The following is a 14,889-nucleotide window of genomic DNA, read 5'->3' as shown; positions in this document are numbered from 1 at the left end:
CCTTGTTCGCCTAATAGACGCCACAGGCCTGGAGGGGGCTCTCACTTCAGCCGCCCCCCCCCCCCCTGCTTCCTCCTGACCCTTCCTTGCCTTTCTCTCGCCTTTCCTAAATCACCTTTTTATTTTTTGCTTCGCTGGCTGTGCCAGCACTTCTGTGTCCCCCGGGCACCTCCTTGAGTCAGCCAAACTGCTGGAGCATCTTGCCTTTGTGATAAGGACATCTTTGGCATCAGCAATATCGAGATCTTCTTTCCAAAGTCAGGCAGCCAGGGGCTGAAGTCTTCAGCCTCGAATCCTGGTTTGGTTTTGCTTTTTTGGGGGGTGGCATCCCATAGGGACACGGGTGGCACTGTGGGTTAAACCACTGAGCCTCTTGGGCTTGCCAATCAGAAGGTTGGCGGTTTGAATCCCCGCGATGGGGTGAGCTCCCGTTGCTCGGTCCCTGCTCCTGCCAACCTAGCAGTTCGAAAGCACATCAAAGTGCAAGTAGATCAATAGGTACCGCTCCGGCGGGAAGGTAAACGGCGTTTCCGTGCGCTGCTCTGGTTCACCAGAAGTGGCTTAGTCCTGCTGGCCACATGACCCGGAAGCTGTACGCCGACTCCCTCGGCCAGTAAAGCGAGATGAGCGCCCCAACCCCAGAGTCAGCCACGACGACCTAATGGTCAGGAGTCCCTTTACCTTTACCTATCCCATAGGGGCAGCACAGAGTTTGAATACTGGGGGAGGACTCAGTAGCCAGGCCCACCCCCTCCCTACCAAATAAGAGCCAGTGACTTCACTTTGGGGGTCAAACAGACTAGCCCCTCATTTTAAATGTATTTTAATATTGCGTTGGAAGCCGCCCAGAGTGGCTGGGGAAACCCAGCCAGATGGGCGGGGTATAAATAAATAATTATTACATTATTATTACATTATTGGTACCTCCAAGACGAAAAACTCGCAAGACGAAAGAGTTTTTCGTTTTTTGAGTTGCTTCGCAAGATGAATTTCCCTATGGGCTTGCTTCGCAAGACAAAAACGTCTTGTGCCTTTTTCTTAAAACCGTCAATGCATTCCTATGAGATACTGTCAATGCACAGTGGTGCTTCGCAAGACGAAAAAATTCACAAGACGAAAAAACTCGCAGAACGAATTAATTTCGTCTTGCGAGGCACCACTGTATTCCTAAAGAGAGCCTCAGGCCGGCTTTTTGGGGGAGTGAAAGAGTGAGTTATTCGCTTTGTCAGAGCAAGTTGCCTTGAACGCTTTGTCTGTGTCCAGAGTTCAGCTTCGTTCCCAAAACAAATCAATGCCCAAACAGTAAAGGCAAGGGAAGGAGTGTGCTGCTCGTGGCCTCAAGCAAATTATAGACTCACAGAGCTGGAAGGGGCCCTCCCACGGTCTTCTAGTCCAACCCACTGCAGTGCAACGATCACAGCTGAAGCTTCCCTGGCAGGCAGCCATCCAACAGATGCAGCCCTCAACCCCCCCCCCCAAAAGTTATCTTTACAGATGGTGAGGTGGCCCTCTTCCTACACACAAACACCCCCCTCCTAGGGCCTGCCAGCTGCCTGGCATTGTCTTCCTCCTCTTCCAGTTTGAGTATGGGGGGGGGGGGAGCTTAGCTTACTTGCACCAAACACCCAGGAACTTGGGGGGGGGGGCTTCCGGGCTGTTTGGGTGCAAGGGGCTCCTCAGGAGGAACAGTCGCTCCCCTTGTCTCCCTCTCCTGCTGCTTAACTGAGAGGGGAGAAGGTGTTTTTTTAAAAAAAGAAAACACAGTCATCACGTACACAATACCTTTGACTTTTATTTCCATGATTAGCACAATGACTCTCATTACATTTTGGAGAGAAAATTCGAGGGTGGGGGATCAGGGGAGAGTAATCAAAGCAGGAGCTTTTATTTCCTTTACTCTAAAAAAACAAAACAAAAACCCTTAAAAAATTAACTTTGCAGTTATGACAAGTTTTGATTAAAGAAACATTTTCCTTTTTAAAAAAAAAAGTTGCGGAGAACATTGCCACTTACAGGAGAAGGCAGGACTGAACAGTGCAAGTCAGCAATCCACTTTGGGGGAAGGGGCACCAATTGGGGCACAGCTCAGGAGCTTGGGGTGGTGGGGGCTGTGGAGACCCCTGACCCCTCGTGTTGACTTGGAAACATGGAATTGGAGAGTGGGTGGGTGGGCTGCAGGCGGCCGAATCCAGACCCCCCCCCCCCATCAATACAGGACTTGGGCTCTCCTTGAGAGCTACTCCCTTTTTAACTTCCTTTCTGCTGGGCAGAAAGACTGCCATCCATCACTTCCACTCCTCCGTTAAAAGACACTTGCTTCAGTGGTTTTTCTGAATCTGGACAACGGCCCCAATACAGTGCAGTGGAAGTGAGGCCTGCATCACCCCCCCCCCCCATTTCATTGGGAACACTTAACCCACAACACTCTGACGGCATTTATTTAGCACCCCTGGCTCACTTCCTTGTCATTGGCCGTCCTGGGAGTACTGGCTTTCCCCAATTTTTTTAACGTACATTTTTCATTTATTGAAGCTGGCAGTGTTTAGCCTAGGCATAGGCAAACTCCGGCCCTCCAGATGTTTGGCACTACAATTCCCATCATCCCTGGCCGCTGGTCCTGTTAGCTAGGGATGATGGGAATTGTAGTCCCTAATATCTGGAGGGCTGGAGTTTGCCTGGAACAGATTTTTTTCTCGCCAGTGTGGCTACAGTGATGGAGGGTGGAGTTGCCACAGGGAAGGGGGCAGGCTATCTGGCTGCGGGTGAGGAAGACTGGCAAAGGAAAGGAAAAGCTGTTTTTTTGCAGAGTGTAGTGTGAGAGACCCCAATGGCCATCTCGACTGGCCCCCCGCAATGCAGGAATCAGAGGCGAACAATCCCTGGCAGATGGCCATTCAGCCTCTCTTTAAAAACCTTCAAGGAAGGAATCCATAGCAGAGGATGGTGCAAACAAGGCTCAGGGACATCTCAGCCTACGAGTAAAATACCCCAACCTGCCCCCCCCCCATAACAGCCAAGTTCATTTACTTGCAGGGGGTGGCGGTAAATATTTTCCATAGTTCCGCTTGATTTGAGTGAACACATGAGAGGCGTTTTTTATCCCGACTTCACACAGAATACTGCCTTTTTCAATAAATCCTCACAACAACCCTTCGAGGTAGTCCTTATCCCTCCACCACGTATTTTTGGCTTAGCCAAATTGTATGCAAACAAAATACCCCATCAGCTATACTGAAGTTATGCTTATTTATCGTTTAGTTCAAAGAAACACTTCTTTAATCAAAAATTGTGTTGAGTTAGAAACTAATACTTTGTTACAGTTCCTGTTTGCTGTGGTTTTGTTTTTGTTTTGGTCCACTTGACAAAAAAAAAAGAGAGAATAAGTTAACACTAAACACTCAATATTATATTTAATATACATATATTTATAATATATATGTACACACAGTTAGCACGGTCTGAGCATCAGGGGTCAGGGACAGCTGGGGGGGGGAGGAAGTAGAGAGAGCTGGCGGAGAGGCAGGATTGGGGCCTGGCGGTTTCCTTCCCCTGTTCTGGCTCCTGGAGCTTCTGTCCGGCTGCAGCGGACTACAATTCATGCACCTGAACTTAATACGGAGGAGGGCTTTGTACTATTGAAAGAAAATAAAAACCCTGACCCTGTCCCGGAATTTTAAATCTGAGACACCAGAGGTGGCACACTGGTTTGACTGATAACATTCAGTCTGCGTGGAAGCTGCCTCTTTGTGCTCATCTTGGAGGTAAGAAAGTGTTGTGGGGTTAATTTAACATTACAGTCATGCCTCAGGTTACAGACGCTTCAGGTTGCGCAATTTCGGGTTGCGCACCGCGCCAAACCTGGAAGTACCGGAACGGGTTACTTCCGGGTTTCGGCGCATGCGCAGAAGCGCTAAATCGCTTTTTGCGTATGCGCAGAAGCGCCAAATTGAAACCCACCTGTGCGAAGATGCGCGGGTCACAGGTTGCAAACACTGGGTTGGGAACGTGCCTCCTGCACAGATCATGTTCGCAACCTGAGTGTCCACTGTATGTGCAAAGTTGCTTTTGTGTGTGTGTTTATATATAAGGGGCTTGTGGGAAGAGGCTCTTTTATAACATTGCAGGGCCTTGCTTATTGGTGGCTCAGCAGCAGAGCACATGCCTGGCTTGCAGAAGGCCCCAGATTCAGTCCCCAGCAGTGTCTCCAGTAGGGCTGTGTGTGTGTGTGTGTGTGTGTGTGTGTGGCGCAACCACAGCTGGAGGGCCACACAGGTGTGTGTCTGTCTGTCTCTCCATCCCCAGCCCTGACCTAGCAGAGAGCATCCCTCTCTCTGGTAATGTCACTGGCCTTGCAAAATATTTGAGGTGTATTCATCCGGAGGCCAAGCAAGGGCTGCCCTTTAAGAGCAGTGAAGGACTTGGCCATGCCAAGGGTGGTGGGCATTTAGCCCCAAAGGGAAAAAAAAGTGTTTTCTGCATCCTGTGATTCTGAGCTGCCTCCTAATCAGCCCCTTTGTTCTTCGCTTTGTTTTGAGCTGTTTGTTCGCTTTTTAATTCCAGCTTCACCCCCCCCAACCACCACCCTGTTTCTTTTTTGACACTATTTTTACCCGCTGCCAATTTGCTAATTTGCAATGACATCACCACCACCAACTGTTCAGCTGTAAACATCAGAAATGTGTGTCTTGGGGGTGTGTGCGGGTACTTAAGGCCAGCTGAACCAGAGACCACCCTTCTGCCCAGGTTTTGGCTTTGAGAAGGCAGAGGCTTCCCGGGGCTGATTTTTGTGACTGTAGGACCTTGGAAGGAGTCAGGGGGAGAGAAAGAAGGCAAAGGCGGCAGTAGCAGCCCCTTCCCCTCCTGCGCAATTTTTGCACCTCCAACAGCATTTGCTGAAGCGCTTCTGCACGCCCTCATGCAAAGGCTTCTCTTAGGAGGACACCAAGCAAGTGCAAGCAGCCCAGAGCCCTCCCCAGTGTCCCCGACCCCCTTAGCCAAGAGCGAACACTCCTCTCTGCTACCGCTCCTCATAGCTTTTCCGCAGGACCCCCAACTCTCTCTCTATATATATATCTTGATTTGAAATGTGGTTGACCTCTGCAAGAGCAAGGAGGCCGAGAAGCCCTTTCCAGAGTCCTGAAATTGCTGAATCAGAAGCAACATCTAGTCCAAGCCCCACATCTAAATCGCAACGGAGGCATCCAGGACAGACGGCCCTCCGCTTAGAAACCTCCAGCGAAGGAGAGTCCACATGCTCTGGCCCATTCCTCTAGGCTTGGCCCAATCCAGAAGCGTAACAAGCCCGGTGCTGAGAGCCCGGCTGAGTGTGCCATGCGCCCTTGGAGTTGTGTCCAGATGTGCGCGGCCAACCTCAACGTGCGAGAAGGTGCTTTGTGGTGCAGCTTGGAGGCGAGGTCCCACCATGCCAAACTGAAGGCAGGCAGGGGGGTGCAGTGGTTGTAGGGGCGGGAGCCTGCCTCTCTCGAATTGGGGCCATTGCACGTCTCTCTCCTGCCGCTGACCCCTTGCCTTGCTCCAGAGGAGCCCTCCCCACCCCACCTCGCTCCCCCTTTCCGCCAGCTCTCTGGACTTCTGAACAGTCATTGCACACCAACACGCACCGAGGGAGTTCTGTGCCAGGAATGCATCTGGTTGGGCAGGATCAACCCACTGCGGCCGAGATCCTGACCCAGGGAATGGGGGGGGGGGGTTGAAGGCAAGGCTCAGGCTGTGTGTGGTGGGTAGAGAGGCAGCGGGATTGCCGGGGGGGGGGAGGGGGAGACCGAAACAAGATGCCTTGTAAGAAACACAGACCTAGCCCACCTGTTGATACATAACACAAAAGAACACAACACTACCTGCAAGGGGGGAGGGGCAGAAGCAGGTGGTCTCGCTTTAAGGTGGGGGGGGCAGGGAGAAAAGAGGAGGAAATACTACCTGGCCAACAACACCAGGGTGCACAGCGCAGTCTTTCAGCGTTAATTAAATAATATATATATATATATATATTTCCTTTTGCAGTCTGATGCAAGTTCCACTGTTTGGGTGGGTCTCTTTTTTAAAAAAACAACAACAACTGAGAAGCGTTTTCCTCCCCCCACCCCCCAGAACAGGTGCAGTTAGTTTAATGGCAATATATGTGCAATGGAAGCTGCGGCAGAGAGACGAGCGCAGCAGCCAGGATCACAGCTTTGGGTGCCCAGAAACAGTCACGTGGCCCCCCCTCCCTTCCTCCTCCTCCTCCTCTACACCCCCAGCAGCCATGTGAGGCAGGGAGACTGTCTTAATCTGGCTCCATCTGGAAAGAAACCGTGTGGGGAGGCAGAGAGAAGCAGACAAATCCGACATTCCTCCTTGCTGCATGTGGATTACTGTTTACCCCCCATTTGTTCCTTAAACATTTTAGCCTGCTTACACACACACACACACACACACACACACACACACACACACGGCAGCTGCTCAGCACCCAAGGGGGCTGCATGTGCTGCAGGGGGAGGCAACACGTATTTCTCTGTAAGCAGAAATGTGGCCCCTCAGGACTTCCCTGATTTATTTAAGACACGGGTGTCTCGATGATCGTATGCAGGGATGCAGGATGAGTGCAAGCAAGCAGTGTCACCGGCTCTCTTGGGTCTGGGCAGGTGGGGAGGCTGCTGGTAGCCTTGGTTGCTGCAGAGGTGCCCCTGTGGCAACCTGGGAGCATCAAGAGGCCTGCCCTCCATATCGGGCTGTTCCTGGGCAGGTGGAGGGCCAACAGGCAGGCAGGCAATTCCACAGGGAAAGCCTCAAGGGTCCCACCATCCCCATGGAGAAGAGGAGACCTCCAGGCCCCCACCCAACCTACCAGTTCCCCCCCCCCCATCTATGACAATGCAGCCACTGAGCAGAACAGCAAGGCGGTCCACGAGCTGAGGAGTAGAAATCAGGGCAAAGAAAAAGACGTGGCGGTTAAGGGTTGGCCCCCCGTGGAAATGGCCCTCCGCTCAAGGCGAGCCAGCAGGCAGGGGGTGCGGGGGACTGAATCGGGGCAGAAGTGGCACCAAGTCAGTCCCCTGAGGAAGGAGGAGGAGGAGGAAGGGGTCAATGTCTCTGGCGACAAGGGAGGAAGAGGCACCACGGAGCAAGGTGAAGGAGAGGTGGCAGCAGCGGCACAACCAACACCGAGGAAAGGCACAAAGTCAAGGGGGGGGGCAGGCAAGGAGGCTGGGGGTGGGCTGGTGTGTGTGTCCCCCCCAGCTTGCCTCCTGGTGAAAGGCCTGCTCTCCCACCCCAGGGCTAGCACAGACTGGCAGGGAAGGAGCAGACCCCCCAAATTGAACCCGGCTCTCTCCACACAAACTTTTGTTCTCTCTCTCAAGCTGTATCCCCCCCCCAACTCCTGTCTTCTGCTTGTCCCCCTCCCTGCTCAGCAGGTACTTAGCACCCCTGCGCGGGGACTCCAGCACCCTAGCCCTCCGCCTCAGAGATAACACCCTGGGAGAAAATTTAAATGCCCTCCCTCCCCAGCTCGCCTTTGCAACCAGCTATTCCCCCCCCCAAACCCCTTTTAGGATGTCTGGCTCAGCCGGAATAAGCCTTGGCGGTTTGCGTGGCTGAAGGGGAGTGTGGCTGCCGTGGCCTGAGATGCGCAAATCTCCAGTGCGCCACTCGTTCTGTGTGCGGCGCATTGAGCCGGGATGTCAGCAAAATCTTTAACTGCAGTACTTGGCTGACTTTGGAGGGGTCAAGAGTGGTAGCGAGGCCTCACAGGCGACTGGCAGGGTGTATAGCCGGGGTGACAATTCTGGAGGGAGGAGCTTCAGGGCCCGGTTCTGTGGCCCTAGGGCCCCCCCAGCTCATCTAAGCAACTAGGGGCCCCCTCAGGCTTTCCCGCTACAGCCCCATAAGCAAAGCTGCTATGACTTCTTCCTAACCCTTCTCCATCTCGTTCCCTTCCCCTCCTTGCTTGCTGAACTCGCCTCTTGTTGCCCAGTCCTTTCTAATCCCCCCCACCATCTCTCCCCTGTAAATTGATGCCTCAATGCCAGCTCCTGGCACTGGTTCTGCAATGGGGAGCTCCCAGTGGCTTCTTAAAACCAAAACACCCACCCACCTGATCTCATCTCCCCCTATCCAACTTCCTCTGCCCATCCTCACCTCTTCCTTAACAACAACAAGGACAACAACAACAACAGGCCAAGGCTCTTGATTTTGTTGGGGTGTTAAACTTGGGGGGGTCTGCCCCTTCCCGGTGGGTGGGTGCGTGGAAGGGAGGGAGTGGCAATTGGGGGGAGGTGGGCTCCATGTTTGCATAGCAACAGTCCTCCAGCCCCCTGGCCGCCCCCCACCCGTCCCAGCAGCCCTCCCGAGGGTTCATCCACACCAGTCAGTGGCAAGGGGGGGGGGGAATATGTGTGTGGGGAGGAGGAGTTGGGGAGGGGGGGTTGGAATTAAGACTCCATTAGTGGCCAAGGCTGCTCCCCACCCCAGTCCCACAAGACAGGCGGACAGTCACAGAGCAAGGGCAGGATGTAGCCAGAAGGGGCAGCTGGAACCGTCAGGGCACAGTGGAGCAGAGGGGGGGGGGGGTTGGTGGGGGGGTCACCCTCCTCCCAGCTGCTCCCTTCCTCCCCCCTCCCCCCCACTTTAAGCTTTTTTGGGTGGCGGAGCCAGTTTGATGATCTCTTCTTCGGAGGGCTGCCGGATGATGTCTGTGGGGAGAAAAAGAAGGGAGACAACATGAGAACGACTTAGGAATCACCTGGCGGGATTGTCTGAGTCCACCTAATCCTCCTTTAAAGAGATCTGAGTTGGTGGCCAGAAACACGTCTTGTGGCAGAGAGTTCCACAAGCTTGTGAGGACCTGTGTGAAGAAACTGCGGCCTAAATCTGAAGGTCTTTAACAGACTGAAAACCTGAATGCAGTCCCTATAAAGATGGAACCAGTGGAAAGCTTAGGGTCCGAGGGGCCCCACATGCAGCCCTCTTTGGGGGGCCCGTTTGTTCACTTAAATACACGTGACTATTTACAGAATGGCTTATCTTTTTTATTATTATTAAACTCAATGTTTCAAAGGTATCCTCTCAGCTAACTACGTATACCAGCAGCTGGGAGCCACTCAGCCTCGCAGAAGACTGTTTCTGGGCTGCGTATGAATCTGCCTCAGAACAGAGCAGAGCAAACCCAAACGGTTGCTTCCCCGCCCATCCTCTTCCTGAAAACAATGCAACACGATAGAAAGCTGTACCGTTGGCACCCTTAGTCATGAAAGGGACAGGTCCACGACCTGCTTTTGCCTAGCTGCCCATCGTCAACCTCAGAATAGAAAAACTACACCCTTGAAAGGTTTCCCACACAACCAACCATTCATCTCCCCACGGCTGCATCTTGCCCCTTGTGAGCCAGGGAGGTTTGGGGATGAAGTTGTTGGTGGGCTGGACAAAAGAGTCACTGCCCTTGGGTGGATGTGGGGCCTGTCCCTGCTCTTCAGGCTGGAGATTTGAAGCTGGGCTTCTCCAGCTGTTCAAAGTGGGTCTGAAAAAGGGAGGGGGGACCAAGTTCTCCCCTCAAGGTCGGATGAGAAAGGTGAGTCTTCCTTCTTCCCCAAACCAGCCTGCTGAGCCTCTTGAGCAGCTGCATCCCACTGAGAGAGGCTGAGAGAAAGATGGACAACCAACCAGCCAGAGACATGGACCATCCAGCCCCAGCCCAGGGTCTCCATGCCGGAAGAAGGGGTGAGGGGAGAGCCAGGGGCAGCTGCTGGGGGTTTGGGGAAGGGGCTGGCTGAGGACATGGGGGTGCTGAGCAGGGAGGCCCCCAACCTTTGTATTTCTTGGCACTGGGGATACGGGTCAGCTTTGTGTCCACCTCATCCTCCTCAGAGATCTTCAGCACTTGGGTGCGGTACTCCACCACCATGGTGAGCAAGTCTGGGCGGCGGGAGATCTCAAAGATGTGCTCGATGTAGGAGAGGTTGTCTGCGCAGGAAGAATAATAATATTATTATTATTATAATAATTTATTATTTATACCCCACCCATCTGGCTGAGTTTCCCCAGCCACTCTGGGCAGCTCCCAATCGAGAGTTAAAAACAATACAGCATTAAATATTAAAAACTTCCCTAAACAGGGCCGCCTTCCGATGTCTTTTAAAGATAAGATAGCTGCTTATTTCTTTGACATCTGATGGGAGGGCGTTCCACAGGGCGGGTGCCACCACCAAGAAGGCCCTCTGCCTGGTTCCCTGTAACCTTCTCACAGGGAGGGAACCGCCAGAAGGCCCTCGGGAGAGGGACCCCGGTGTCCAGGGTGGAGACGCTCCTTCAGGTATCCTGGGCCGAGGCCGTTTAGGGCTTTAAAGGTCAACACCAACACTTTGAATTGTGCTCGGAAATGTACTGGAAGCCAATGTAGGTCTTTCAAGACCGGTGTTATGTGGTCTCGGCGGCCGCTCCCAGTCCCCAGTCTAGCTGCTGCATTCTGGATTAATTGCAGTTTCCGGGTCACCTTCAAAGGTAGCCCCACGTGGAGTGCATGGCAGTAGTCCAAGCAGGAATAGGCACAGGGAAGGAGGTCAGCTGTGGCGAAACAGGAAGGCAGCGCCAAGCGCCCTGCCCGTTGAATCGGCTGAATTGTGCCTGCCTTGCCCCTCCCGCAAAGATGAAAGGGCTTGAGTTGCCCTGCCTCTTGCATCCCCCCTCCAGGATTTCAATGCAGACAATCAGCGCAGGGACTTCTCTCTTTCTCCTTCTCCCCCCCCCGCCCCCCCGGCCGCCCCCACTTAGGATGGCACCATGTCAAAAGCAGCCCACTGTTTCATGCTCATCGTCACCTGAATCCCACACCTGTTCCATTCTCTACGTGTGAATTTAACTTGACTCTTTGTGTCTGTAACATACCAACTCCCTCTCTGTGTGTGTGTGTTGGTGCCGCTTTCCTCAAGGTGTGACTGACGACTGCGAACCTCTCTGGAGGCACGGGGCTGTCTTGCGTGGGCACAGCATGGCAGTGTGAGTCTGTTCACGATGATGCTGGTGCGTGGGCAGAGAGACCAGTGCAGAGGTGTATGTGTGTGTACAGGAGAGAGGAAAGCAGCCAACCAGCAGCAGGTTGCATTGCCCTGAGAAAACAACTTTATTTTTTTAAAAAGCACAAAATGACATCATCCAGCTCCACAGCACCATCTGTAGCCTTCCTCCACAAGAGCAACTCAGGGTAGGGCTCAGCCTTGTGTGTGTGTGTTGGGGGTGTCTCAGCTCAAGAATCTGGAAGGCTGAAGTGGGCAGGATGGGTGCAGAGCGGGGAGACCAGCAACTCTGCACAAGAGCAGAAGAGAGCTGGGATGAAGGTCTGGTTGTGAAGAGCATTTAATGCGCTAGGGCGATATTTAGATATATTTGGATATTTCTCCTCCTGTGCCCAGAGCAGCTTCTGCTCCTGTTTGTCATCATACTATTTTTGTTGAATGCTGAGGACACAACTTTTCACCCTGGCCTTTGACACCTGAGATGTGCATTTTTAGGGCTCACCCTATTTTTGTGTGATTTCATTCTTCACAGTTACGGTGGTACCTCGGGTTACAAACACCTTAGGTTACAAACACTCTGGGTTTCAGACTCCGCTAACCCGGAAGTAGTACCTCGGGTTAAGAACTTTACCTCAGGATGAGAACAGAAATTGGGCGCCAGCGGCAGTGGGAGCCCCCATTAACTAAAGTGGTACCTCAGGTTAAGAATGGACCTCTGGAACGAATTAAGTTCGTAACCAGGTAAAACCATAAGATTTTAAACTTTTTTATGTTGTTATAAGTAGTTGTATTCCATGTGGATTTGTCCAATCCTCTTTTCATGGCATCCAAGTTGGTGCCCACCCTGCTTTCTGCAGCAGTGAGTTCCCTTGTTTAACTATGTGCTGTGCGAAAGACTCTCTTTATGTGTCCTGAATATTCCAATTTCCAGCTTCATCCATGAGTTCTAGGGACATGAGAGGGTGTTTCCCCCCCTTGTTGGTGAGTGGTGTGTGTGTGTCTGTGTGTGTCTGTCTGTGTGTGTGACACCTGGCACAATCTCTTCCAGAGCTGTTCATTCCTACAGCCACATACACACACCCATTTTTGTGATGGGCACCCCGCAGTTGCACTGAGCCCCCTGAAAGAGGTGGAGGTTTGGGCTCCTGGTTCTATCGCACAACTCGGCATCCACACCTTCTCTCTGCGCTCATGCCCTGTCAAATGGTGCCGGGCGACAGGTATTCATCTCCCTGCCCCAGCCTCCCTCCTGGGGCCAGAAGAGAAGTGACTGCAGAAGTGCTTTGTTGGTCTGGAAGTGTCAAGCCCTTGGATGAGATCTGAACCCTGAGCGGAGCTGCCTTGCCGGTGCCTGTCTGCTGAGTCACTGGTTCTCCCGGGAGCCCAGCCGTCCGTTCCTCTTGCCTGGAGCTGTCACAGGCAGGCAGGCAGGCAGGCAGGCTGCTCCTCCCTCTCCCCAACCCTCCTGGAACCTCAAGCCTGCCAGCTCTGAGTCACTCAGCTTGATTCTGCTGCTCTTGCCTTCCTTCCTTTGGTGAAAGCGGCGGTGAGAGAGGGCTGAGCTGCTTATTGATATGTAGGCCTGTCTAGGTGTGCAGATTCTTCTCCCCTGCCCCTGTTCTCTGTGCTTATTTTAATCCCACAGATTCAGATACAGTGGTACCTCTGGATGAGAACAGGATCCGTTCCGGAGCCCCGTTCACATCCTGAAGCAAATGCAACCCACGTCCGCGCGTCTGCACGTGCACAGGTCGCAATTCACCACTTCCGCACATGCGCGTGACGTCATTTTGAGTGTCTGCGCATGCGCGAGCAGCAAAACCCAGAAGTAACGCGCTCTGTTACTTCTGGGTCGCTGCAGAGCGCAACCCGAAAATGCTCAACCCGAAGCTGCTTCAACCCGAGGTATGACTGTGTAGGCTAGGTGCAGCCGGGGGCACCAACTTGCCCCCCCCCATTGAGGGGGGCCATGTGATTCATCACATGATGCCACCCAGGATGTGTGGGACACGCAGAGGGTGATCTTTGGCCTCACTCATCCCAGCCTCATCTTGGGTTCCCAGGCAGAGGCTGGGGCCAGCAAAGGCAAAGATCCCATCCCAGCACCCCAGCACCCCACCCTCAGCTCCTAGGCCCCCATCCTGAGTGATAGGCTGGTGCAGAAGGGGCCTCTCTTCCTCTCCTGCTCCTCCTCATCTCCTTCTCCTAAGAGCAGCAGAAGAGCCTGCTGGATCAGGCCCAGAGCCCATCTAGTCCAGCATCCAACCAGATGCCCCCATGGAAAGTCCACAAGAGCCCTCTCCCTTCTGCAGTTTCCAGCCACTGGCCTTCAGAAGCAGTGCTGCCTCCAGAGCCATCTCAAAGGCCAGTGGTGCTGCTCACCTTTGTCCAGTTTCTTGTGCTTTTCAAGGAAACTGAACCAGTCCTTGCTGGTGGTGATCTCCTCGTTCTTCTCGCTGGGGATGTCCTCCTTGCAGGCCGACTTCAGCTGGTCCAGGTCTTCGTTGGTGATGTTCTCAGCCAGCTCCTCCAGAAGGCTGCTGTATTCTGCCATCTCTGCAAGGGGTGAGGAAGGGGGAACAGGGCGAGTTATAGAAAGGGGTCGGCAAGACGTCACACCTGCAGGATCCGTCCACTAGGACCCTGATATCTACCAACTGGAGCCGGGTACAAATCACACACACATTGAATGAAAGGACCCTGAGCCTAGGAGTTGGTTTGGACAGCCAAAGTGAACCCAGCTTTGCAACCCTTCGGCATTAAAAAATAAATTTAAAATCCACTCGTGGTTACCCAGCTTTTCTACAGTTGTGCAGCATTTGGGGATGGAGGTCAGAGGTCAACTGGGAGTCAGAAACCCTTGCTGACTTTGTGCAAATCACCCAGAGACCCATCAGTAGATCCCTATCTACCTTCTGCACATCCCTGAGTTAAAGATCCAGATGCAGCTGTTTATTATTATTTCATTTCGATCCCATCTTTCCTCCAAGAAGCTTGAGGAGGCATACGTGGTTCTCCCCTTTCCCATTTCAACCTCATGACAATCCTGTGAGGTAGTGAGCTTTGTTACGGAGTGGGGATTCGAACCCTGATCTTTCTCTGGTCCCTAGTCCAAAACCTGAGGGCCCTGAAATGGCCAGGGATGAATTCCTGTGCTCCACCTTGGAACCTGGCTTTCTATCATCAAATACTGTGTATTCGTTCTTCTTTCCTAGTGTACCTGGAAACCAGGTACGGTTCTTCTTTGTTCTGCTTTGTGTGCCAATTGTTGCAGCTGGCTTAGCATGTTCTTAACTGACCTTCCTTTGCTAGGGAGATGGTTTCTTAGCAGCCTCAAGGTCTATGCTTTCTCTGTTGGGAGATAGCTGGCAATCGTCCCCTTCCAAGTTTGGGGGAGAAAGGACCTACAAGTGCACAGACCCCAAGCTCAAGGAAGAGAGGGCAGCTGCATGGGGAGGGGGGGGGGGTGAAGAAACAAGAATTTGGAACAGGCAAAATGCATGACACTGGGGTGGGATGGGGGGGGGGAGAGTTGGAAGCATCTTGGAGAGGGTAAGGTGGAGGGGTCTCTGCCCTGTATGCGAATGCCTGACGTTTGCCTCCCATTTAACATTATGCTTCTGCCTTTGTAAATAAATCAAGGACAGTGGTCCCTTGGTTCTCAAACTTAATCCGTTCCGGAAGTCCATTCCAAAACCAAAGCCTTCCAAAAACAAGGCGCGCTTTCCCACAAAAAGTAATGCAAAATGGATTAATCTGTTCCCAACTTTTAAAAACAACCCCCCAAACAGCAATTTAACATGAATTTTACTATCAAATGAGACCCTTGATCCATAAAATGAAAGCAATCAACAATGTACTGCAGTCACACAATCAATCA

The 14,889-nt window shown here is 52.7% G+C and overlaps 2 protein-coding genes across 3 annotated transcripts in view; both read right to left on the bottom strand.

Moving 5' to 3' along the window:
* The window catches only part of LOC310666072 (uncharacterized protein), a 1,539,811-nt gene that overhangs the window by 1,254,236 nt on the left and 270,686 nt on the right, over positions 1–14,889 (bottom strand). The window lies entirely within an intron of this gene.
* PEA15 (proliferation and apoptosis adaptor protein 15) overlaps positions 6,064–14,889 on the bottom strand; it is a 51,141-nt gene continuing 42,315 nt past the window's right edge. Inside the window, exons 2-4 of the mRNA XM_083416886.1 lie at positions 13,392–13,565; positions 9,805–9,960; positions 6,064–8,693 (exon numbers count right to left, since the gene is read on the bottom strand). Coding sequence (XP_083273012.1) covers positions 8,629–8,693; positions 9,805–9,960; positions 13,392–13,563 — 393 coding nt within the window. The 5' untranslated portion in view covers positions 13,564–13,565 and the 3' untranslated portion in view covers positions 6,064–8,628. The remainder of the gene's footprint in view (positions 8,694–9,804; positions 9,961–13,391; positions 13,566–14,889) is intronic.

This window comes from Podarcis tiliguerta (assembly GCF_965153285.1).
Source record: "Podarcis tiliguerta genome assembly, chromosome: 16".
Taxonomy (NCBI): domain Eukaryota; kingdom Metazoa; phylum Chordata; class Lepidosauria; order Squamata; family Lacertidae; genus Podarcis; species Podarcis tiliguerta.
The sequence above is the reverse complement of the archived record's forward strand: the minus strand, read 5'-3'. Positions and strand labels throughout refer to the sequence as shown.